The sequence below is a fragment of the Mugil cephalus genome, chromosome 14, assembly GCF_022458985.1.
Source record: "Mugil cephalus isolate CIBA_MC_2020 chromosome 14, CIBA_Mcephalus_1.1, whole genome shotgun sequence".
Classification (NCBI taxonomy): Eukaryota; Metazoa; Chordata; class Actinopteri; order Mugiliformes; family Mugilidae; genus Mugil; species Mugil cephalus.
Genome location: NC_061783.1, coordinates 15,925,557 through 15,949,015, shown reverse-complemented (window position 1 = coordinate 15,949,015; position 23,459 = coordinate 15,925,557). Strand labels below are relative to the sequence as shown.

The following is a 23,459-nucleotide window of genomic DNA, read 5'->3' as shown; positions in this document are numbered from 1 at the left end:
CCCCCACGTGACCAGTCAATAACTTTGATTGCCTTTTAATTAACCCTACAAACATCTTTATCCTGAATGAATCCACACTGTTCTAATTGAATTGTACCGGACATAACAAATGATTAAACATCTAATTAATTATCATTATGTAATGATCACGGTTTAACAAGTGGACCTATGCGCAATGTTCTGGAAATTTCAGGTGTGCGGTCACTTTCGTTTATCAATTCATCTCTGTATTTCGTCCGCGCTGATCCTCTTTCCGGTACCTTTGGCTCTGCGTTGATATCTGCGTAGTTTGGTGTTCATAATCGTTTGTCTCTGTCTCCCTGCACAGATCCCTCCCCTCTCTTCAGATTCAAACTCCCTCCCTCCTCCGAGCTCTGACACAGTCACTCTCACACTTACACACGCACACGCGCGCACACACAAACACGTCTCCCCCGCACACTCCCCCCGCCTTGGTGCTGTCTCATTCACTTCAGCACTCCATCCACGCACTGACTCCGGCTAGAAGCAGGGGGGGCGGGGTTGGATATATATCTCCCAGTGCAGGCCACAAGCTACACTCAGACTGGACCCACTTGCAGTGCAAAGACCACAAGCAAGAAGACTCCGAAGCCGGGAGTAGAAGTACCAACATTTATCCTGGAGCTTAGAACGAAAAGACAAGCGAGACCACAACGTTTGGTTCTACGGACTGTCTGCTGGAGCTCCGATACAACCAATTTGTCACTTCGCTATACGCCAGTTTCTCTGGATATAGCAGCTAAACAAAGTTGGTAGTAAACTCTTTGGAGTTTGGTTAGAGTCACTATATTTTTTCTTTGCTTGTGAGAGTGGACTGCACTGAAACTTGGGATCGACCCAGCTTGGGTCGGGCTTGGACCTGGCGCATTCTTTTCGCGGCTTCAAACACTGCGAAAGTTTTGGCCAGAGCGCAGATCTGAAGACTTTGAGTCGAGTCAGACTTTGAGATACACTCAGCAGCTGCTTCCCGAGTCCAGATCCAGACGCCTGGAGGACCGGTTAGAGAGCCACTGACAAGACTTCAAAGAAACGTTTTTCGAGGTAAGGAAGTCTTCCTGACGCTTCTGTTCTCTTAAATGTCTTTTTTTTTGTGAGTACATGTCGCCGTTGCCATGTTTCGTGCACATGTGGCTGAGGAGTAAACGGACTCGGAAAGTTACAAAGTGAGGATGTGTGGTTCGTGTTGTCCTGCAGCGTCTCAGCCTGTTTCAGCTGAACCGTCAGTGAAAAGTCGCTGTCCGTGGTTCTGAAACTCTTTCAACTCTCTCAGCCTGCTTCAGCTCTGCTGAAATGTTCAAGCAACGTGGTTCTAACGCACCGCTTTTTGCTTGACATATTTCATCTTCAGCCGGCAACACTGTTTGTTCTCAAATTTTCCTTGCAGATCTGTTCGAAAGTTCGAGTAGGACAGACGTTTTCTGCTACTAGTGTACTGTCATATCACTGGGTGAGGCGATCTGACAACGGCAGAAACTAAGAGTGTGGCAACAGGTTGACAGAGAACTTTCTCGTATACTTGTATAGATTAGACTGCAACTTTGGGTGTGGTTTAGAAAGATGTTACAATACTGCAACTTGTAAGATGCAATACAACACATCAAAGCACTTTCTATTGCAGATGCTTTTACAGCGATACCTGAATGTGTTAGAGATTAAAGACGGACTGCCTCAATCACTTGTACAGCATTAAGCAAAGACTGTGCAAGTGAATAACCCAATGAGAGTTTTATTTGCTTGCTTGTTTCACTTTTTCTAAGATTTCTAAGAAATTATTTCACAGATACATGCCACCAGCGCATAGTCAGAATTTACAAACACATGCGTAAAACCTTGCCCCGAAGCTGCACAGAGTTTGTATCAGCAACCTGCAGTGATCCGTTTAGTTACGTTGTTCGTGCTGACTCAGATTCGCAGCAAAGCATTTTTAAAGTTTCTTGCACATGTGTGCAAGTACTTGCAGAAAAAGAAAAAGCAGAGCAATGCCTGGATGAAGGATGACCTGTAATGCCTACTAAAAATGACTTTGCCTAAGCTTGTTTCAGAAACTTCCAAAGGAAAGAAACATTATTGTAATCATGTGTCTTTGCACTTACGGACAGAGAATGAGATTGTAGGGAAATATTCTTGAACAACATTCATAAAGCTCAAATGTCACAGCTTAACTATCATGAGTCTGGCTAAAAATCATCTTCCAGCTGCCACAGTGTAGCATTAGATGAACTTTAATCATTTTGTCTTAATTCATTATATTTTATTGCTGGCTTTATCACACATCAATCTTTGCATAGGGATACCTCAGATATTTGTTGTACAGCTTTCTGGTTCAAGTAGTCATGTAACCACCTTAACCACCTGTTCACCAACACCGGTGAAAATGCCACATCTCATCAACCTTGTGCATGTCTGTTATGCTTTACAGCATTACGTTGTTTCTCTTTCTTATACACCCAGTGTGAGTTGTGCAAACCTTGCTTGTATCTGGGATAAGGCAGGCTTGTGCAAAACTCTGCACGCCTACATAAATAGAAAGCATGTCGCTGATGGTTATTTTGCAGTTTCTGTGTTTCTCACAACGATCCGCAAAAAATAAACCCCGTCTCCATAACAACAATCTGGCCGCTATGCACAGACTACCTGCTATGCAGAAATGTTGTTGACGACAGCAAGTGGACAAGCAAGGGGAAGGGACAGAGAGAACGGGTGGGGTGGGGGTGGGGTTGGGGGTTGGGGGGTGGGGGGAGTGAGCAGCAAGTTCTCCCATGACAGCTGGACCTTTCTCTTCTACTCTGTGCCTCATCAGATGCCCATTCACGGAGCTTCCGGTTGTTGGGAGGCGGGAGAGAGACACCCACCGACACAAAGCAGAGGTCTTTGCTGTTGCTCATAGAGATGAGAGGGAGGGTTAGAGCGGCACGGAGAGGGAGGGAGAGATGTGAAAAGAGATGTGAGGATCGCAATTATGAGTTCTCTGCCTGAAAAGTGCAGGTGCCTCTCGAAGTGACTGTCGCTATAGGCATCAATTGTGCCTGATCTGCACTACCCCATCTTTATGATTAACCACTTGGTCATGCAGAGCAAATACAGGCATTTACTGCAATATACAGATGCCATCCTATGCCGTATCACAACTGATGCATTGCATACAGTCAGGAAGATGTCCACAATAATGAGACACACATGAAAAGGGGAAGTGTAATCGTCACTCCGTGGAAAAAGATGTTGCCGAGCAACAGCGTTTCTTATTCTCATCTGAGCTCCAAGGAGTATCTATCCCTTTACTTCTATTGGTCCAGTCGAGTGCAGATACCTCGACAGTGACTGTGCGCTCTTTCTCTCAGCAGGATTAGTCCTACAATGCTTAAAGCCAGAGACTGCACAAAATAAAGTGAGCTCCAGACAAAGGAAAAGATTAGAGTATGTTTTAGTGAATACACGTGTAAAGTGTGCATGCATCTGCACCAGCGTGCATGCATTTACCTTAATGTGCAGAGAGACTCTGCAGACAGACTCATTAGTCACTCACATCACTTTTGCTTAATGCTCTGGCAATGCAGGAAATACTCCTGAGATCATATTTGAAATGCCACAGCAGGGTATGTAAGCACACCTCACCACAGACACAGACTAGCCTTTTCTCTTGTTTACCACTCAATATGAGGAGTGCATAGCTCAAATAATGGAACTAATAGGCGTCTGTTGTTGCCAGCGGCAATGCTTCTATGGGCGTCAGACTGACGCACATAATTCGCAGTACAGTTCGGTGTGTGGGAGGAAAGAGCAAAAGCTGGGAGAAACCAGCTTGCTGTGAAGGACTCTAATTGCACTGCCTGAACAATTAAGTCCCAAAGAACAGGGCATTTTAGATCAGTGAATATACTCTGAAACACTGTGATACAGATCATTTGCACATTCCTGAGGCATATATATCTGTCAAACAATATATCTAATCAAAAGCTTCTCATGAATATTCTTGAAAAAAGTGCATTGTATTTGGAGAAAGATCCTATTACACATAGTAATAACTTGTCTTTGTTACTTCAGTTGTGCATACTGATACATTTTTTCTCTACTTCATTCCTTCTTTTTCTGCAGCACCCTCTCTGGTACAGACATGACAGAGTGTCTGCTGTACTAAAACCTACAAATCCAACAATTATTCAGAGGGGTTGTGAAGATAACCAAGAGATCTGAATCAAGTGCAGTAACTTGCAACAAAGAAGTCAAAGAAACCACCCTGGTTAAACCAGCAACCACAGAAACAAGATCAATCAACCTCTAATCTAAGCCGACCCAATGGCGCGGTCAGCTTTTACCGGCCCCTGCGTGGCCCTCGCCCTGCTCTTCTTCGGTTTGACCCACTGCACTCCCTCCGGACCGGCCTCTGCCACCTGTGCCACCCTGGAACAGAGCCGCTTCTTCGGTGTGTTCTCTTCCACGACCACCCTGCCCTCCACCCCGTGCTCCTGGACCCTGCAGAATCCAGATCCTCGCCGCTACACTGTCTACATGAAAATCACCAAGCCCACCGACACCTGCGTGCCCCGCCAGATCAGGACCTTCCAGTTCGACTCCTTCATCGAGACCTCTCGCACCTACCTGGGTATGGAGAGCTTTGATGAGGTGGTCCGGCTCTGCGACGCTTCAACAACGGTCACCTACCTGGAGTCTAGCAAGCAGTTCCTGCAGATCCGCAAGGTTGCCTCAAGAAACGGCCTGGAGATGGTGGAGGGAGAGAATGATGTCAGCGAGTTCAAGGCTGAGTTTCTGGTCGTGGGGAAGAGGAACCCAAGTATGCCCGCTTGCCAGATGCTGTGCCAGTGGCTGGAGAAGTGCCTGTCCAGTAGCACCCACGATTATCCCTGTGGCATCATGAACACCCCATGCCAGTGCTGGGAGGCCCCGAAGAGGAAACCAGGAAGCTGCTACAGGGGCGGTGTCTACGTTGAGAAATGCCTTCCCGTTCCCAGAGACAACGGACGCGACGCTGAGATCATCAGTAAGCTTGATTAATTTCTTACACTCTTAAAACTAAATGTCAAGAGGTTTATCTAAACATTTAACAAGAAAAGAACCAAGCAAAGACGCTGTGTTCTTCAGGTGTGTTTTTTTTTTTTACAATAGCGTCAACTTGGCTAGACTGTTGGCAGGGTATGTTCTTCAAGATCCCAAAGGTGTGTTGGCTGCCTCCAGCCCGAGCTATCACTTAATAGCTGCAGAGGGTAATGATCCATGTCTGCAGAGGAGGGGCACAGGCAAACAGTGGGAACTTTGAAGCCAACAAGTAATGGGAAGTTAATGAAAGGTGTTAGAGATATTTGCCAGAACATCAGGAGGCCTAAGTGGCAGGACCTCCTGAACCGCACACATCGCCAGCTCTTCATTTTGTGTCAGACTGGCTTGTTGGGCTCGACGTTAAGCAAGAAGTCAGGGTATTAGGGTGAGATAGAGGGCATGTTTGTGAGTTAGATTGGGGGGAGTGGGGGGAACTGAAAGGAGCACAAAGACCTCACAGTCAGCTAGAGGCACAAATCGAAGCGCTGCACTTCAGGTCGTCATAGCAACCCGCCAGTCAGCCTCACAAACCGCTCACTCCGCCATGGTTCACACCAAGTGGTTAAAAGCAAACAATCACCATTTCAAATGGCTTGAGTGCTCCGTTCTGCTCACAAAGAGTCGTCCTTGCTCATTCTCTGCACATAAAATAAATATTACTCACTTCCTGTCTTTCCACATATGAGGTTAGAGAATGTTTGCTGACTCATCTTTTGTGCACCTTCTGCACAAAGAATGCATAAATGTCAAATTTTACAGAACCCAGTCTCAGCCAGACTGCAATTACAGTTACAATTACATGCAACACAGTCACTTTCCAACCGTGCTCAGTGTCTTTTTCTCTTCCTGTCTCTTCTCGCAGAGGGCTGGGCTGGTTGGGGCCGCTGGTCCGTATGCAGCCAGGAATGTGGCGGCGGAGTACAGGTGCGCAGCCGAAACTGCCAGCCCGAAGATGGTGTGTGCGAGGGAACGGTTGAAGAAGGGCGTGCCTGCAACCCCCAGCCCTGCATTGGTAAGCCGACCTGTAATGCACTCATTTAATTTGGAGCCCTGCTGCAGGTGGCTCAGATTCAATGTAGTAATGGTGCAATTTTCCAATTTTCTCAGGCAAAGAGCGCAACAGGAGCCAGGGTCTGCGGGCCATCATTGGTTTGAAGAGAGACAATGCTGATGATGCTAACCACGGAGTTGTTGCCACCCAAGCAGGTGAGACAGCGAAGTCTTGTTTTCAGAGGGGAATTTCACCAAAAAAAATTAAAATATCAATCACAGGAAACCACAACAAAACGTTCTTGTTCTATCTCAGTGTTAAAGTTTGATGACCCTCTAACTGACTGTGTTCACAGTAGATGCTAAGACAGATGAGTGGTCCACCTGGAGTTCGTGTTCAGTCACCTGCGGCGAGGGTTGGCAGAGCCGTTCCCGCGTCTGTGCAACTTCCTCCTTCACCACTCAGTGCACAGGACCCCTTCGCGAGAACAGGCCATGCAATAACACAGCCGTCTGCCCTGGTGAGTGTCCGGTTCTTCCGCTCTTACGTGAGCGTGGCAGGGAGATGAAAGAACAGAGGAAAAGTGTGATCTAGAAAAGGTTAGGGACACAACAGGGGTAGAAGCCATTATATCTTAATGATTTTCCTTTGTACAGCACCAGTCACAAAGGAAAAGTTAGAGGGGCATTTTTGAGCTTCACACACTGAGATTGGATTGTGGAAAATAGGCTTCCATTCCTGAGGAAATAGAGCAATGGTGTTGTGTAAAGAACTGCCCCACCTAGTGGAGAGTTTATGCAATGTTTCTGTTCCTTGTAAATGTTATGAACCTCCAGTTAATTCAGAATACCTTTGTTTAGTGGATGGTGCTTGGGATGAGTGGACCCCCTGGAGTCTGTGCTCGTCCACATGCGGTCGTGGTTATCGTGACCGTACCCGCACATGCAAGCTGCCCCAGAATGGAGGAGAGCCTTGCCGCGGCCCAACAAGACAAACCAAGTTCTGCAACATTGCTGTCTGCCCAGGTGAGTCTTTCTTCTCTTTTGGGATGAAAATTCCCAACACTGCATACATTATGCAATTTGTTCTCTTCCTATTGTTCTCAAATCCATGACAGCATATTCAGACTGTCATACTTAACCCTCCGGGTATCTGATTCAGATATGAGATCTAATTAAACCACTTATTGGCATCACCACCGTCACAAACAGCAACTGTAGTGGCAGGTTGACATTATATATGACGCATATGAATTAAAGCCTCTGTGGGTATTAGTCAGTGGCTTTATAACAGCCACCAGTGACTCATACTTCACTCATGGTCACTCAGCCTGTTGGAAGTTTAGTTCTTCCAAACTCTGCCACCTACACGTGCGCTGAAAAGGTGCATCTCATTTCAAAGTCACAGCTGTAGTTTTAGTTTATCGTCATAGTGCCTTTATGTAAAAAGTGATTCCTCCATCAGAATACTGTCTTGTTGCAGTTGCATTTTACCATCAGCAGATGTCTCTATGCGGCACAGCTGATTTAATGTTAACTTCGAAAGAGAGGGGGCTCAGGGTCATTATTGAGAGATGATTATAAATTTCATTTGAAACAGAAAGGCTTAGGAAATTAAGTCAACCTCAATGGCCCATTTAGCATAATAGATTTTTTTCTTTTTAATTCGACCAGTGTCATTTTCCCCCCCATTTATTTTACAATTTTGCAAGGCATCATTTAATTGCGATAGAGTTTTCAATCTTTCCAGGGCTGTTGTACTTCCCATTTTAAACCTGCAATAATAATCTGAAAGGTGTTTTATTATAGAGGTTTTATAGCTGTACTGTAAGAAAGAAAGAAAGAAAGAAAGAAAGAAAGAAAGAAAGAAAGAAAGAAATCTCTTCGTGTGCATGAGTGCACAATTGGTCTATTTAATTAGAAAAGTGTCAGTTGCAGTAATGCTCATAATTTCGAAAAACTTCACTCTAGTTTCAAGTTAAATCTTCTGGCTTGATGTCTGTGGCCTGAGGGTCTTCTCTTGTCGCCACACCGGCTGTAATGCTCTTGCATATGTATGTTCCTCTACCTCCCTCTAGTGGACGGATCCTGGAACGAGTGGTCTGCTTGGACTGCGTGTTCTGCCTCTTGCTCCAACGGCACCATGCAGAGAACCAGGGAGTGCAACGGGCCGTCTTATGGGGGCTCAGAGTGCCACGGCGGCTGGAAAGAGACTGCCAACTGCTTCCTGAAAGATTGTCCCGGTAAATAAAAGCAAATTTCACACTGAACCTGCAGGTAAAAGAGAAAGAAACTGCATGAAAGTACAGATTTCATGGTGTGGATCATTCTCTGCAGTTGATGGGCGCTGGCATTCGTGGAGCACGTGGGGCAGCTGCAGCAAGACATGTGGTGGAGGCATCCAGCAGAGACAGAGAGTTTGTGAAGGACCTTTCTTTGGAGGAGAACCTTGCCCCGGTGAAACAGGAGAACAGAAGCGTTGCAGTGAGAAGAGATGCCCTGGTTAGTGGCTCTGATGCAGTAAATAAGTGTAGTTTCAACACTGTACAATGTTGAGGTAAAAGCAAAGGGTATAGATGGGTTAATCATCTCACCATGTATGCTAATGTGAACCCTTTAGAGCCCCATGAGATCTGCCCTGAGCAGAACACTGGTGATGTTGTGTGGAAGAAAACCCCAGCTGGAGACATGGCTGCCACTGGTTGCCCTGCTGATGCCTCAGGTACGGTGACATCGATGCTGGATGTGCTTGGTCTTTGCTCTTTGCCATGTGCTGTTTATCATCTCACATTAGGCCAACAACAATAATCTGCTTTCTCCTGTGAACAGGTCTGGTTCTGCGCCGGTGCACCCTTGATGCTGTAGGCCTTGCCTCTTGGGAGAACCCTACTCACATCAAGTGTGTCTCCAAGAACTATGAGAACATTCAGATGCTGGTAAGCCCTCAAAGCATGGATAACTAAAACGCCAAACATTAGTTTTCTTCTCATTTCCCAGTATTGGAGTCAAAGTTTTAACCTCTCAACGCTTCATTTGCAGTCAAGGGACTACCTCGGCAAAGCTCAGATGGGACAGAGCGTGGATGGTGTCGCTGAGGTGATTTCACGTCTGAGGTTCTCCAGCGATGAAGGTGCCAGGTACAGCGGCGACCTCCTGGCCGTTATGGAAATCCTCAAGAACACCACCGAGCTTTACAAGGGAACCAGGCTGAGACTGAGCAACGCTGATGTTGAGGTGAGAAATTGAAACGTGCCCGGCCGTGACTGTGTGCATATTTAAAAATAATACGTCCTTCACATCATCTCTGGACAGAAATAGTGTCCAATCAAGCTGGATTTGGTATCTTCTAACACCTCTGTCTCCATTTTAATGATCTCCAGAATTATGTACAGACCATCAGCAACTTACTGAAGGAGGAACATCGTGACAAATGGGAAGAAGCACAGCTGGTACGTGATAAGAGGGTGTATATGACCAGGGAATGGGATGATAATTTAAAATGTGATTTGAAGGGTTCGACTACAAATGGCCAGTGCAGATGCACTCATTAAAACTCACCTAAACAGAATGTCAAGAGAAAATCATCTCAAATTGGACAAACACATAATCTAGACTAACCTACTCAGTTCTAATTCGATCATAATTACTCTTACAGCTACAGTTTGTTGTGTTCGACCACCTGTTGACATAGTTTCTCCCCACTTTCATGACGCACTAACAGTGTTCCTGCTAAAGCGGGTGAAGAAACAGCTCCTGCTAATTAAGTTCCCTAAGATAGACGAGGCAACCAGATAGAAAAGTTCGGGAGGCAGCGAGGAGCTGAAGAGAGTGAACACGTGTTTGTGCGAAAACTGAAAACAGGCGGGTGAATTACCAAGGCCACTGCAACAGAAGAAAGCACTCCAAGGTGACAGCGAGGGGAGATAGAGAGAGTGGCACTGAATCAGGGAAAATCACTACTCCCACTCTGCAATCTGTGAGCCTCCGTGCCATCCTACATACTGATGGCTGTTGTAAGGAGACACAGACAGTACATCGCATACACCTTGCGCCCACATCGCTGCGGTTCTGCGTCAGAGATACGCAAGTCAGGCAGCCCTCCCTTCCACCGAACGAGAGAGCGAGGACAAAAAAAAAAAAAAAAAAACTGACTATGAATCAACAGCCTGCCCATTTATGGCCATAAGGAAGTTCTGAGGTTGCATAGCAGCAAGGAGTGTGCTTTTTTTTTTCTTCTTTTTTTCTTTTTTTTGCAAACCACTGCTGAGTACTTTGAAAGAAAAAGTACTAGCTGGACTAGAACGAGAGTAGGAAATCTAAAAATGGTCATCTTTTCAATAAACCATGGCCTTGCTCAAGTGTGCAATTAAACCACTTACGTAAAATAAAATGAGAAGAATATGTCCTTGTCGCCTTTTTCCAATGTTCTCTATCTCTGATTCTATCTCTGTTCCTTCTTTTGTGTCTAGATGGGTGCCAGCATCAAAGAGTTCCTCCGTCTCGTTGATGACTTTGTGAACATGATCGGTATGCAAATGAGTGGCTTCCAGGACATTTATGAAGTCACCGAGAATTTAGGTGAGCCCTAATATCCTCTGGCAGCAGCTCTCTGCTTGTGTCTAGTTGGGATGATTTGTCCTCTCTCCAGCCAGGGTCCACCATCAATCTTAATCTTGCCCGAGTCCTTATGAGCAGCAGCAGCAGATGCATCAGTTATCGCTCTGACAGACAGTCAAGTTCATCGCTTGTACCGTGCGACTTGTGCCATCTTAGAGATGCTGCGAAAGTGCATCTGGCACGACGCTTATATGGCTTTTGCACAAACTTATTGAGCACTGCAAGAATAACTGAGTGTGAAATGTAAACGTCACATGCTGAATCACTCTTGTGTGACTTTTGTGGCCGGATTAAGCGGCTATTACGGTCACATTTCACTAGAATGTCTTTGGCACTACTTGCATCAGTTCATTCAGGCAGTTCTCAAGCCATCACAGCGTAGAGACATTTGAGATGATTATCCCTGCCCGCTAATAAAACCCGTGGTTTCTCAATCTCTGCCCTCAGTTCTGAGCATCCACAAGCGTCCAACAACTACAAGCTCCAACTTCACCTTCCCTGTGAAGGGCTGGAGAGGCATGCTGGACTGGGTCAGAACCTCTGAGGAGAAGATCTCAGTGTCCCGCGATGCTCTGGCTATTGAATCATCTGGTAAGATCAGGCGAATACATCAAATTCTAAAAGATACAGGAATGTGCCGTTGTATGAATGTGGTTCTGAGTGGGCCTTTTTTTCTTCCTTTGCTTCCCCCAGATGCCAATGATGCTTTTGTGACTGGCATTGTCCTCTACAGAAACCTTGCTTCTATCCTGTCCTTCCAGAGGTAACAACATTTTTCAGCTGCATGAAACTAGACTTCCGTGTAATATACTTTCTGGTCACAAGATGGCGCCCTTAGGAAATGAAAAAAACTCCTATAGTCTTGTATTTTCTTAGATTCATGATTATGCTTTTGTTGCAATGCTGCACGGATATACTGTATATCATACCGGAGCTAATTTGTTCTGCTGTTATTTCCTCTTTCTCCATAGTAACACCACCCTGCTCAACTCTAAGGTGGTGACCGTTATTGTCAAGCCCACCCCGAATCTCCTGTCGTCCCCCGTCGAGATCGAATTCCCCCACCTCCATAATGTGAGTCCCTAATGGTTTTGCAGTCTAACGGAGGTCTACGAAAATATCAGCCCCCCTCTGGGTGTTTGTTCAGTGCACAGGGACTGACATTTTGCTGACATTTCCGTGACACTGTGACTTTTTACTTATCCTACTTGTGTCGGTTGAAACTTGGCAAAGGTGGCGGCAGCAATCGGTCAGCTCATGACGACGATAAGACGTGCGCAAAAATTATTAGTCGCTGCAGCTGATAAGGGGCCGTTTTTAGTTTCGTGCATGCAATACGAGGGAGGGCAGTGAGAAACGTGGGCAGGTGGCTGGCAGCAAGCTGTTGCATCTCACACGTTTATAGTAAGGTGTCCCAACCTACTCATTTCCCTTTTATGAAGAGATTCCTCACACGGCCTTCTCCATCTGCCTCTTCTTTTGTAGGGCACCATGAATGAGACTTGCCTCTCCTGGGATGAGAGCGAAACGTAAGTGTTGACCACAGTTGTTTTTCCTCTTAAGTGTGAATCACTTGCATCTTTTTTATATATATATATATATATATATATATATATATATATATATATATATATATCAGGCCCCTTCATCCTTGTGCCTGTCACTGCACTGAACATTCACCCCTCCCCCCTCACAGTCCTAAAGCACACTCGCCAGAGAGAAGGCAATAATCTTTCATCCATTTTTCATGTCAGTCATATCTGAGGGACGCCACGGTGTGTTCACGTTGACCCATCTCTCCTAGCCAGAAGCCTTTCGGGCTGTCTCACATACTTACCACATAGCAAGCATACAGACCTAAGAAATGACAGCCTTGATGGCAACAGCTTTGACTGAGTGACACTTCAATCTCCTGCGTCGCTTTAAGCGAACCACATCCTTAAGAAAGAAACATACACAGGCAGGCAACACTTCTAACCTCATCATATACGGCGCTGCTTATGTAGTTCACACTGCAGATGTCAGCCTAGAGAGAGAAGGCGAGCTCTCACTCCCTCACCTGTCAGTCACGTTAATGTTATGGCTGCAGCGTTTTTGTAAAGTTGCTCACATGCATCTGAATCGCTTGGCCTGGATCAGTCAGCCTCAGGCCCCTTATGCCCTCCCGAAACAATACACAGGCGGAGCATTTGGTTTCGGATGTATCTGTGCGCTTGTGGGGGAGTGATAAGAAAATGAAAATGCACCAGGACCAAATAAACCCCCGCGACCAAAGTCTGAGCATACGCAAAAACGAACTGAAGAAAGAAAATGTAATTAACTCATGTACTTTCAGAGGGAGGGCGATGTGCCTCCAGTCAAATTAGATTCATTTTTGACAGAGGATGTGATTAATTGCAGGATAGAGACAGTGGCTGATGGCGGAGTTCGGGGTCACTGTTTGTTTGAGCGCGCTGCATATGTTTGAGAGCACTCTCATCGCAGGAAGCGGTCCATTAGTTTCTCCGTCGTTGGACTTTATCCAGACGGATGCAGAACAAAAAATATCTGCAGCTTTTTGTTTGGCACTAACTGATGATTTTTTAGGCCTTTGCACCACAATCAAGGATGCAACATTAAACAGGGCAGTGAAGCCTCCAGTCAGAATATCTTTGGCCCTGTGGCTGTCGGCTGGACCCGCTGGCTATAACACCGGACTGTATTCACCAGTGCCTCGGGGTGTTGCTTAAAGTCCTCTGTGCTCTCTTGCATCTGCTGCTGCTGCTTGCAAACACATGCAGATATTGCAGTGCAGGATTTCTCAAAATGGAGAAAAGAATCATAATTCAGACTCTCTTCAAGTCACCGTCCTTCTTTTTTGTTTTAAAAAAAGAAGGAACACTTTGTTCTTTGTCTCCAGTGAGCTGGACAAACCTTGAAATTAATCTCGTGTTTTCTGAAGAAAGATTGCACATGAGGAGTAATGATGACTTTTATGGAGGCCTGTCCCGATTAATCATGGCACAGATGGTTGTTAATCACGCACATGTAAAAGTCAAAAGGAATGAAGGAATTCAAATGAAGCTGAACAAAATGTTTCCTCAAAGTATTGTGCTATGTAAAAGGAAAGAAAATCTGTGTGGCGTTATAAAAAAAAAAAAAAAAATCATATTCATGTGACTCCACCTCAAGGAGAATATTTTTTCATCATTCATAACAAAAAGAAATGCATTTTAAAAATCCCTAAAGAGACATTCACATGAGAAGTCTGTCAGAGCTCTCCTCTCCTAACCCGCTGTTGCCTTTCCCTCTCCTTGTGCAGTTCTTCTCTGCTTGGGTCTTGGTCTGCTCGGAGCTGCAGAGCGGTCCCTGTTCATTCATTCAGAACCAAATGCGTGTGTGACAGCCTCTCCACCTTCGCCATTTTAGCGCGCGTCAACTTCGACTCGGTAAGTCGTCTTTCTCTTCTCGACATGGAATGGTTTGTTTTTCCGCCATGCATGTGAAATGTGTGTGATTTTGATTTTCTAGCGGTGTGTTGTGTGAATGCGGTGCAGCGCAATCGTGTTGTACTTGTTGTTTTCGAGCGGTTTGCTGTAGCGCTGCCTGCCAGCGCGTCTTTGTCTCCGTGCAGGTGCCTCTGATCGGGGAATTTCAGCCTTTTTTATCGGGGTGGAGAAAGATAAACGAGCAGCATGTTGATATTGCCAGAACTCGGGCTTTAAAATCAGAACATTATCAGCTGCACTGTAGCCTGTCTATTTTTGCACGGGCTTCTTAATGTAATGCTAATTTACTTGCAGCCAGCAACATAATTTACAAAAATAATTATTGTCGCATGCACTGGGAAACAGCTTATAGTTGCATGCGTGAAATCGCATTGACCTTTAATGAATAATCCGATCACTCAAAATTACTTTCTGATCAATTAATGATGCATGACTTTGAAACGTGCATATATGCAGAGTTAGTGTAGGGCAACTTTAATGCCTCTAATTATCTAAACGTTGTGTAAGGCCGTATATATGTATATATTTATGCGCAAAGACAATGTGTGATTTCCCCCTTAAGACTGTGTTGTCTCTAAAGCTGCTCGCTCTCCAGTTGCCTTGGCAACGGCTTCTGCAGCGCAAACTCGGCCTGTGAGATTTTTGATAACTGAGATGCTGAGGGGGGAAAATAACACAACCCCCCCACCCTCGTCTCTTCTCTGAACAGACCCCCGGGGCAGAGGAAGTGTTCTGTCCACCTCTGCTCAAGTCTGATTGAACAATAAACAGTCAACGTACCAGTTTGAGTGGAAATATATGTTATAATTGTGCACAATTGTGCGCACGCGTCTATTTAGAGTGTGGGAAGGGGGTAAAACAAGCTTCACGAATTTGGACTGCAGTGTTTTTCTGCTGCTAAACCCAGTTGCACACCTCCACCCCCACCCCCCACCCCAACCTGTTGTTTACATCCTGATTTGATTTGCCTTGCCGTTGCCACTCTGAACAGCGCCTCTCATATTTGTTACAGGCTGCACACACACAACCTCCTCTTAACCAGTAAGAAAGGCGGCTGCACCGATCATTCCGTCTGCCAATATCTCTGAATTCTCGATTACATCCACACCCCTCCTCCTCCACCTTCTTCTCCTCCTCCTCCTCCTCCTCCCCATCTTCATCCTACTCCCCCTTCCTCTTCGGCCACAGCAGCAAGTCTGAAAATGCCAGAGAGGCGGACCAATAAGAGACAGACGTCTGGTCATGCACTGATGGTTCCTCCTTTCTTGCCACCCCCCACCCGCCTCTCCATCCCTCTCTTTGATGTGCGCTGTGGACATTTTCAATAACGTCTTCCTGGAAGCTGCATGAGGAACACAAGCAAGAGGGGCAGAAAAAAGACAGATGTGAACCATAGCCAGACACTGCAGTGCGTTAGCTCTCCCTCGTTATGGTCTCATTTCAAGAGTATGCGTGTTAGACACATGACGGCCCCGCGGGAGCAGCAAACATAGTTAGCACAGCAGATACCCTTGAACACGGGTGTAGTCATTTAAAAAAGAGAAATAGCTGCGCAGAAGGGGTTCTCTGCACATATTTCTTTCTTAAGGTTTCAAAATGAGAACACTCGGTCAAGGACAGGCAGAAGGCACGCTTCATATTTAGGTCAAACTGGCTGTTTGAATATCACTCAGCGGCCCTTGGTACAAGATTCAACCCAGATATAGACTGAACAGACAGGGAACAGAACATACTGTATCCACTTTTTTTTTTTTTTTACCCCCCTTCCTCAGATTCAGTGAAAGCAGAAAGACAACTTAACGCTGTCTGCTATCCGCCATCTGTTTTGGGGCGCTTCTGGTGTAGTTGGATAGATTTGGGAACAAATTTGCCACACTAAATTAGTCTTTGGCTGCCATAGGCTGAACTTCACCAGCTGTGCTTTGATAGCAGAAAGAGCCTATGTGGGGCACATATTTGAGAGATTGAGAGCAACAATCCTTCAAGGCTCAGTGTTCTGCCGTTTAAACTCGGGGACGCTATCAACGGAGGCAAATGTGTTAGAAGCTGTGCTCCACATACAAGGATTTATGGCCGCCATAAATCAAAAGAAGGCCAAAGCCGTGCCTTTTTCCTTCCCCTTTGTCAGTGCTACTTTGATACCTGTAGATTTATTACATTTCGGGACCATTTTTCACTCACCCACAGGAGCTGCTTCTCATCTTTTTCCCTCTTTCAACACATTACTAAAAATAATCATCACACCATTTGTAAATGAGGGATTTTTTTATCCAGCTCACATGCTTGTCGGCGTTGACAGCTTGATCAGAGGTGCTAGATTAACTTGAAACCTTATCAGAGCCACGTGAGCAGGTGTGACACAAAGATTCTAAATGCGGTGAAACTGCGCAATTATCTGCGGGCGCGTTAGGGAAGCGGCAAAGGTTTCGGGAAGTCTCGAGGAGGTTGGAGTGTGTGCAGCAGTGACCTGGCGGCCCTCCAGGTGAACGAGCAACACGGGAGGAAAAAAAAAAAGGTCTATGATCTGTTTCCTCCACCAGAGGTTCGGTGCCAGGGCTCTTTGAAACATGGGACGGTCACCGGTGCTGGCAGTGGCAAGCGCTAAGCTGCTGTCAGAGATCAGAAGGACAGGTGGTGGCAGATTAATGCGCAGGTGATAATGGTCCACCTGTTCACTCCCCCAGGGACTGACAAGGAGCTGCTGGTTGGCATAAATACACCAAAAATTCTAACAGCACATCTAACGGGGAGAGAGAGAAAAAAAAACAGGAGTGCAGGATGTCTGTCAGTTACTAGAAGGTCGCTGTATAGCTCAAAGTAATGGCTGAACACAGCTGCCCCTGGGAGTTGAACAGCCTGCTTAATAGAGAGAGATATATGTGTGTGTATCTTCCTCACCTCATTTGCTGACTCAAAAGCTCAATGGACCAATGCAGTGACCCTGACCGTTTGTTTAGTTTGCCGCTCCATCTTTCTGACATGTTCACCTTGGGGTCACCTTGCCTCAGCCGTGGCCTGATTGTGCCATTCAACCGTTTGCCCACAGGGAGCTGTCTGCTATTCCAGATAGCGCACGGCCAGAGGCTTCGTATTCTGCGTGTGACTCTCACTGCTGGTTTTCTCTCTGCATGAGCGTGTGCTGGTAATCTGCTCTAACAGGCGCGCTCGGTCTTGTCTCCTCTCTGTAGATCATGGACAAGGCTCTGCTCCCGTCCGTGACTCTCATCGTTGGCTGTGGGGTCTCCTCTCTCACCCTGCTGCTCCTCATCATCATCTATGTCTCCGTGTGGAAGTAAGTAACCCTAACCGCCCCACCAGCGACGACCGGCCATGTCAGTAGAGGCCGTGCTTTCTCTTTCCTCCGCCTGCTCATCAATAAAAAAAATGTTCTTTTCTTCTCCCTTTTCCAAAAACTCTAGGTACATCCGCTCCGAGCGCTCTGTCATCCTTATCAATTTCTGCCTCTCCATTATATGCTCCAATGCCCTCATTCTCGTCGGACAAACTCAGGCTCGCAATAAGGTAAGATGCACTTCCATCAAATCCTAATTTCTCTTTTCAACCTTTCTCAAAATCAGTGTGGACTTGGAAGCAGCAGCAGCACCCCTGACACGTATTTCTCACCTTTCCACAGGTGGTGTGCACTCTTGTAGCTGCCTTCCTGCACTTCTTTTTCCTGTCCTCTTTCTGCTGGGTGCTGACAGAAGCTTGGCAGTCCTACATGGCTGTCACTGGTCGTCTGCGCAACCGCATCATCCGCAAGCGCTTCTTGTGCTTGGGCTGGGGTAAGGCCACTTTCCTTTTCTTCACCCTCTCTTCTCTCCGTAGATTTTTGATCTTGTGGGCTCCAACTTATTCCTGCTTTGCATATTTTCTGTCTTACAGGCCTCCCTGCCCTGGTGGTGGCAGTGTCTGTGGGTTTTACAAAGGCTAAGGGATACGGCACCGTCAACTAGTAAGTCTATTCTTAGCTTTCAACCTCTGCATCCTCTTTTTTTTTCTGCATTTCTTTCAAAAATCGCTCCTTTTAGCTCAAGCATTAATATTTCTCTTCCTTCTTGTCTCTAGCTGCTGGCTGTCTCTCGAGGGCGGACTCCTGTACTCGTTTGTCGGCCCCGCCGCTGCTGTCGTTTTGGTGCGTATTCCGACTTTGATGTCCCATTACACCTCAACACATTGCAAATGCATTACCCGTTCTTATATATATTCTCTTCCGTACATTTTCCTTGCAAACAGGTGAACATGGTCATTGGTATTCTGGTCTTCAACAAGCTGGTATCCAAGGACGGCATCACCGACGTGAAACTGAAGGAGAGAGCCGGGTAGGTCTTATTGATCTCCTCTGCACACAGGAGTATTGTGCTTATCGCCCTCATCAGTGCCATTACGGGTTTATTGATGATGTGCTTTGATATCAAGCCCAGCAATCACACAACAGGAGTTGCATCTAATCTGTTGTTTTTCTCACCCTGCAGGGCATCACTGTGGAGCTCCTGCGTGGTCCTGCCTCTCCTGGCCCTCACCTGGATGTCCGCCGTCCTGGCCATCACCGACCGCCGCTCTGCCCTCTTTCAGATCCTCTTTGCCGTCTTCGACTCTCTTGAGGGCTTCATCATTGTCATGGTGCACTGCATTCTGCGCAGAGAGGTAAGAAAAAAAACAGTTTGTTTAGAATAAAAAAAAGAAATTTGTTTTGGTACATTTTTTTTTATATATGGTTGCATAAGCTAAAGCACAGTGGACAATTTCCTGACTTTCCCACCCCTTCATTAGGTTCAGGAGGCTGTAAAGTGCAGGGTAGTTGACCGTAAGGATGATGGAAATGGAGACTCTGGCAGTTCCCTGCACAATGGCCACCCCCAGCATATGGTAAATTTCTTGGCTTATTGCCTTTTTAATGTCTTGAGTGGCTCTTGCATTTGCCCCTAAATGAATATGTGCATACATTAAAAACTGATAGAATGTTTCTTTTTTTGTTCTTTTATCAGCAGTCTGATAACGAAAAGGATGGAGATTCAAGCAGACAAGGTGAGCAGATTTTATTTTTCCCATCTTGCCCTTAACCATTTTTCCATTTTCATGTAAATCTCCGTGAGCCGTGCACTTAAAACCTCTGATCATGCATAAAAAGAGAGCACGTTTATTGAAGCGAATTTTGTTTTAGACGTGACATGACTCTTCGTCGTTTTTAACCCTCTCTCCCATTTTTTTCCTTTGAAGGAATGAAGAGTTCCTCTGAAGAGAAGATGCCTCCTCCTCAGCTGCCTCTTCCCATGGGCTCCAACTTCCACACCCTGCCATCCAACCCCAGCAAGAGCCACATGCAGGCTGTTCCTGAATACTCCAGCCACACCCTCACCCTGAAGAGAGAGAAGAGCCGGCTGGTAGGAGGAGTCGATCCCTCCTGCGGGAAACCTGTGTATGTGTGCGAAGGGGAGCTCTTCAAGCAGTTGGATGCAGATCTCGGCCGGGAAGGCAGCATGTCCGACGGCAGCGGCTACGTCCTCATGCCCAACACCACCTCCACCCTGAGGTCCAAGCCTAAAGATGACCCGACAAAATACAACATCAGCGTGGAGCAGCTGCCGCAGGCCAGGCTCATGCACCTCGGCGGACCCTTCGCCGAGCCCCAGGCTGCCTTCGGGATGAAGTCGATCCCCCCCGACCAGGTCAGCGTGTCGTATTCAGAGAGAGACTCTCCCATCCAGAACATCCACAACATGTCCAGCGAGTCTCACATCACCCACAGCAGTCTGGAGAACACCTTCGAGTCCATGAACTCCATGATGTCCAAGAGTGAGACCATCTCCACTCTTTCCATGAGCTCTTTGGAGGTAAGAGGAGATTTAATAGTTGTTTTACATATTCTTTTTCGAGGTTTCCAACATCTGAAACTTAACCAATTTTCTTTCTCTCGTTTTCTTTGCAGAGACAAAAATCCCGTTATGCTGAGCTGGACTTTGAGGTAAGCAATGTTCGAATATCCTCTCTGGAAACATTATAAATGGCACACAATGTATGTTAAATTCATTAACTTAAGCGCTAATTTTGTGAAAATTTATTTTGTCTTCTTCAGAAAATAATGCACACCAAGAAACGCCACCAGAACATGTTCCAGGACCTTAACAGGAAGCTACATCACGCTGAGAAAGACAGAGAGTCTCCTGCTTCTGACAGCAAGGTAACATATCACAACGCTGTTCTCATCCCACATTCCCATGGACATCAACTTTCAGGAAATACAAACCAAACCAAAATAAAGAGCACGAATGCAAGTGCAGAGGCAACGTTACTGCTAAAACATTCTCTGATGTGAAGATGACCTGATAAAACAATGTACAACATAGTGTATTGGACTATGGTTGTCAGTACTCGGAGGTCATTTGAATAAGGATGTATTTTCTTCCTTCCTTCTTACAGTCTGTGAGATGGAGTGTCTCTTCAGGAGGAAGTGACAAAACGAACCACAGCGTGAGTGTTTATATACAACCTCACAGTTTCAAAATGAAAGCCTTGTATACAAGACACAACATCAGATATTGCACATGCCTCTCTAGTCATCTGCCCAAGTGGCAACATGAGTTTCGTTATTAGCAAATCACCTCTGATGGAGCCCATTTCATTTTGATTACATCAGGAATTGCTCAGGCCCGATGTGTGACACAACGGCTAAAGTGGCTTCTCTTTGTGTTCCAACAGGACAAACAGCAGGGTCCTCTGGAGAGGCCATGGGAGGGAGTCCGGGGAATACCACAGTCACCCCCCGCATGGGTGCGTAAAGACCTGGAGCCCTTAGCTGCCTCGCCTCTGGAGCTGCACTCTGTGGAATGGGAGAAAGCCGGCACCACCATCCCTCTGGTGGGACAGGACATCATTGACCTGCAGACGGAGGTCTGAGGCGGAGGAAGGGGGCTAGCGATGCCACCTGATTTCACCTCGGTCACCTTTTTGGTTTGGGTATGGGATCCTAAATGGATAGAGTAGAGGAAGCCAAGAAAGGGAGGGAATGAGAGTAGGTCCCAGAATCAGTGTCTTCAAACCCTCAACCAGAGCAAGAAGGGAAGGTGGAAGGGAGGGATGGAGGAGTGGAGATTGGGGTGATGGGATGTTTAATGTAGCTTCTCTGTGTGGACTTATCGGCACCTCTTATCGGGAGTGCTCTAAAGGTCAATGGGTTAGTGGAGCGATCAGTGGCCTCCACGGACCAGGACTGTCTGTGGTTCCATTAGCGCTTCACTGGCGTGTTCCTGAACCCTGCAGCCTGGGTTTCAGAAGATGTGGTCGACATGTCTGTGCTTCTTTTTTTCCTTCAACTCAGCTTTGAAGAACGATTAAATGACACTGAAGCGGCGCGTCCTCCCTGCTTCCAGGGAGGGCCGGCCGGGACTCTTGGCTGCTCTTCTTCCAGCCGAGTTACACTTCCAAAACAGGACAAGGCAAGAGAGCATAAGGGACCAGTTCCGTGCTCCAGTACTCTGCACTTAATTAGAAGGGCGTACACATTTAGTTTTTGTGGAGTGGGTTAGTTCATCATTTTTACCCTTTTATTTTCTCAAGTTTGTTCGTTTGTCTGTCCTGCTTCACACCTGGAACTTCTTTTCCAGAGCCGAAAAAGAGACTCTCTTTGCTGAGACTATAACTCTTCTATTGGAGGGCAAGCTTGATCATGCTGATAGTGCTTCTCACTGTTGTTATGATCATGTTTTTTTTTTAATTATTATTATTCCAGTGATTATTTACAGTGTTTTGATTAGCATTATTTCTGTCTTTACTATGCTTATGATCTATATTTAGATTTTCCATTACCCTCATGATTGACAGGCACAAGATTTATTGTTTTTGTCCTGTGACCTGCAAGACAAACAGTATTGTCCAAAAAAAAAAAAAAAGACAGAAAGACAAAAAGAAAGAAATGGATTCAATGCATCTACAATGTGTTTCGAGCTCATTTGGACTGCATCGGGACAAACATATTGAGTGGTGATGGAGGTGGTGGTTAGGTATCCGACAGTTCCTGGTTTCGTCAGTATTCTGCTTCAGTACCAAAACACCAGCACCAGGACAAACACAGACTCTCACACAGGAAGAGCAGTGCATTCTGGAAAATGCTGGAAGGAAACGCGAGGAGGTGGAGGACCCCACCCCCTCTCAGCTGGCACAAGATGTAGGCTCTTCCATGTCGTACATGCGGATTCAAGGGGATTCAGCGAAGGCTCTCATCATCGCCCTTTTGTTTCTCAGCCTTGCAGGACTCTAGGACCGAGCCAAGGCGCTGATATTACTTCCAGTTCAGCGTCAGGTCCTCAAGACTTCAACACATTTGTGTTTTCAGCCATCAGTGTGAAATAGTGCAATATGATGGGCGCTTGATGCTCAAGCAAGACTGATACTATGATTTAGGCAGAGATTTTTCTTACGGATGTTTCAAAATTTTTATACCATCTTCCTCGTATTTACAGAGCATACAAATGCTTTATGAGAACATTGTATGACAAATCTGTATTAGTAATTCAAAGAATTTATTCGCTAGAGATTTGTTAGCACAAGACTCCATATTTGGAGTTCTCTGTGACAGGTAGATAATTGTACTTCTATAAAGCAAACATTATATAGAATGAATGAATATGAATATCTCTTAACTGTGCTTCAGGATATTTGTAATTACTCTCTCCGCTGTGTGGCGGCGGGTAATTGAACCTCATGTCTTCTGTAACCATGTGTTACTGTAACCTCATCAGTAACAGTATGTACTACCAGCCAATTCCCTTGTCCCTTCAAATCCCTCTGTCCTACGCACAGCCCAACTCATACCTCGAGTTACCTGTATTGAATACCCATTTGTATTATCTTGTCTTGTTTTTTTATGTTCCGTTTTCCTCCTGTAAATGTACAGTTTTCACAGCACAAAATGAATGTGACTTCTTTCTAATAAAACACACATCTATATTACGTAACGTGGGCAGCTGTGATCCTTTATTACTCACTTATAAATGCCACTTTGAGTGTCACTCTGTCGGGTCTCGTGCTGGTTCAAATACAGGACGACCGAACTGAACTTCCCCGTATTCAGCCGTCCCGCAGTGATTTTATAACCGTCCAGATCAAAACAAATCAGCGCCCTGAAATTAAAGTTCTAAAGTAAAACCAATAAAAGAAAAAGCTGCAACGCGTACAAAAAAACAAGGGAGACACAAAATTGATATTAATCTCCTGCCACTGTGAAGCCTCTGGCAGACGTTACACTCTCTAAATATAGCCGTGATTTGCAGGTACATAAAACAGCAATCTCTT

At 45.9% G+C, this 23,459-nt stretch overlaps 1 protein-coding gene across 3 annotated transcripts; it reads left to right on the top strand.

Moving 5' to 3' along the window:
* Nucleotides 1-551: 551 nt before the first annotated feature.
* Nucleotides 552-23,122, top strand: LOC125020258 (adhesion G protein-coupled receptor B1-like). 3 transcript variants are annotated; one of them, XM_047605597.1, is made up of 32 exons: nucleotides 552-1,062; nucleotides 4,114-5,017; nucleotides 5,936-6,085; nucleotides 6,181-6,279; nucleotides 6,423-6,584; nucleotides 6,925-7,089; nucleotides 8,142-8,306; nucleotides 8,401-8,565; nucleotides 8,684-8,785; nucleotides 8,893-8,999; nucleotides 9,103-9,297; nucleotides 9,444-9,512; nucleotides 10,533-10,641; nucleotides 11,128-11,271; nucleotides 11,374-11,443; nucleotides 11,652-11,754; nucleotides 12,166-12,209; nucleotides 13,982-14,108; nucleotides 17,357-17,460; nucleotides 17,588-17,690; nucleotides 17,803-17,953; nucleotides 18,054-18,123; nucleotides 18,237-18,303; nucleotides 18,405-18,490; nucleotides 18,644-18,815; nucleotides 18,942-19,037; nucleotides 19,157-19,196; nucleotides 19,389-20,002; nucleotides 20,098-20,133; nucleotides 20,245-20,349; nucleotides 20,589-20,639; nucleotides 20,868-23,122. In XM_047605597.1, exons 2-32 carry the CDS (start codon nucleotides 4,315-4,317, stop codon nucleotides 21,063-21,065), a joined length of 4,572 nt encoding a protein of 1,523 aa, XP_047461553.1. In that variant the 5' UTR covers nucleotides 552-1,062; nucleotides 4,114-4,314; the 3' UTR covers nucleotides 21,066-23,122. The 3 variants fall into 3 exon arrangements, with proteins under 3 accessions (XP_047461553.1, XP_047461552.1, XP_047461554.1); XM_047605596.1 differs by having other exon boundaries at nucleotides 6,420-6,584; XM_047605598.1 differs by lacking the exon at nucleotides 20,589-20,639 and having other exon boundaries at nucleotides 6,420-6,584.
* The last annotated feature ends 337 nt before the right edge of the window (nucleotides 23,123-23,459 follow it).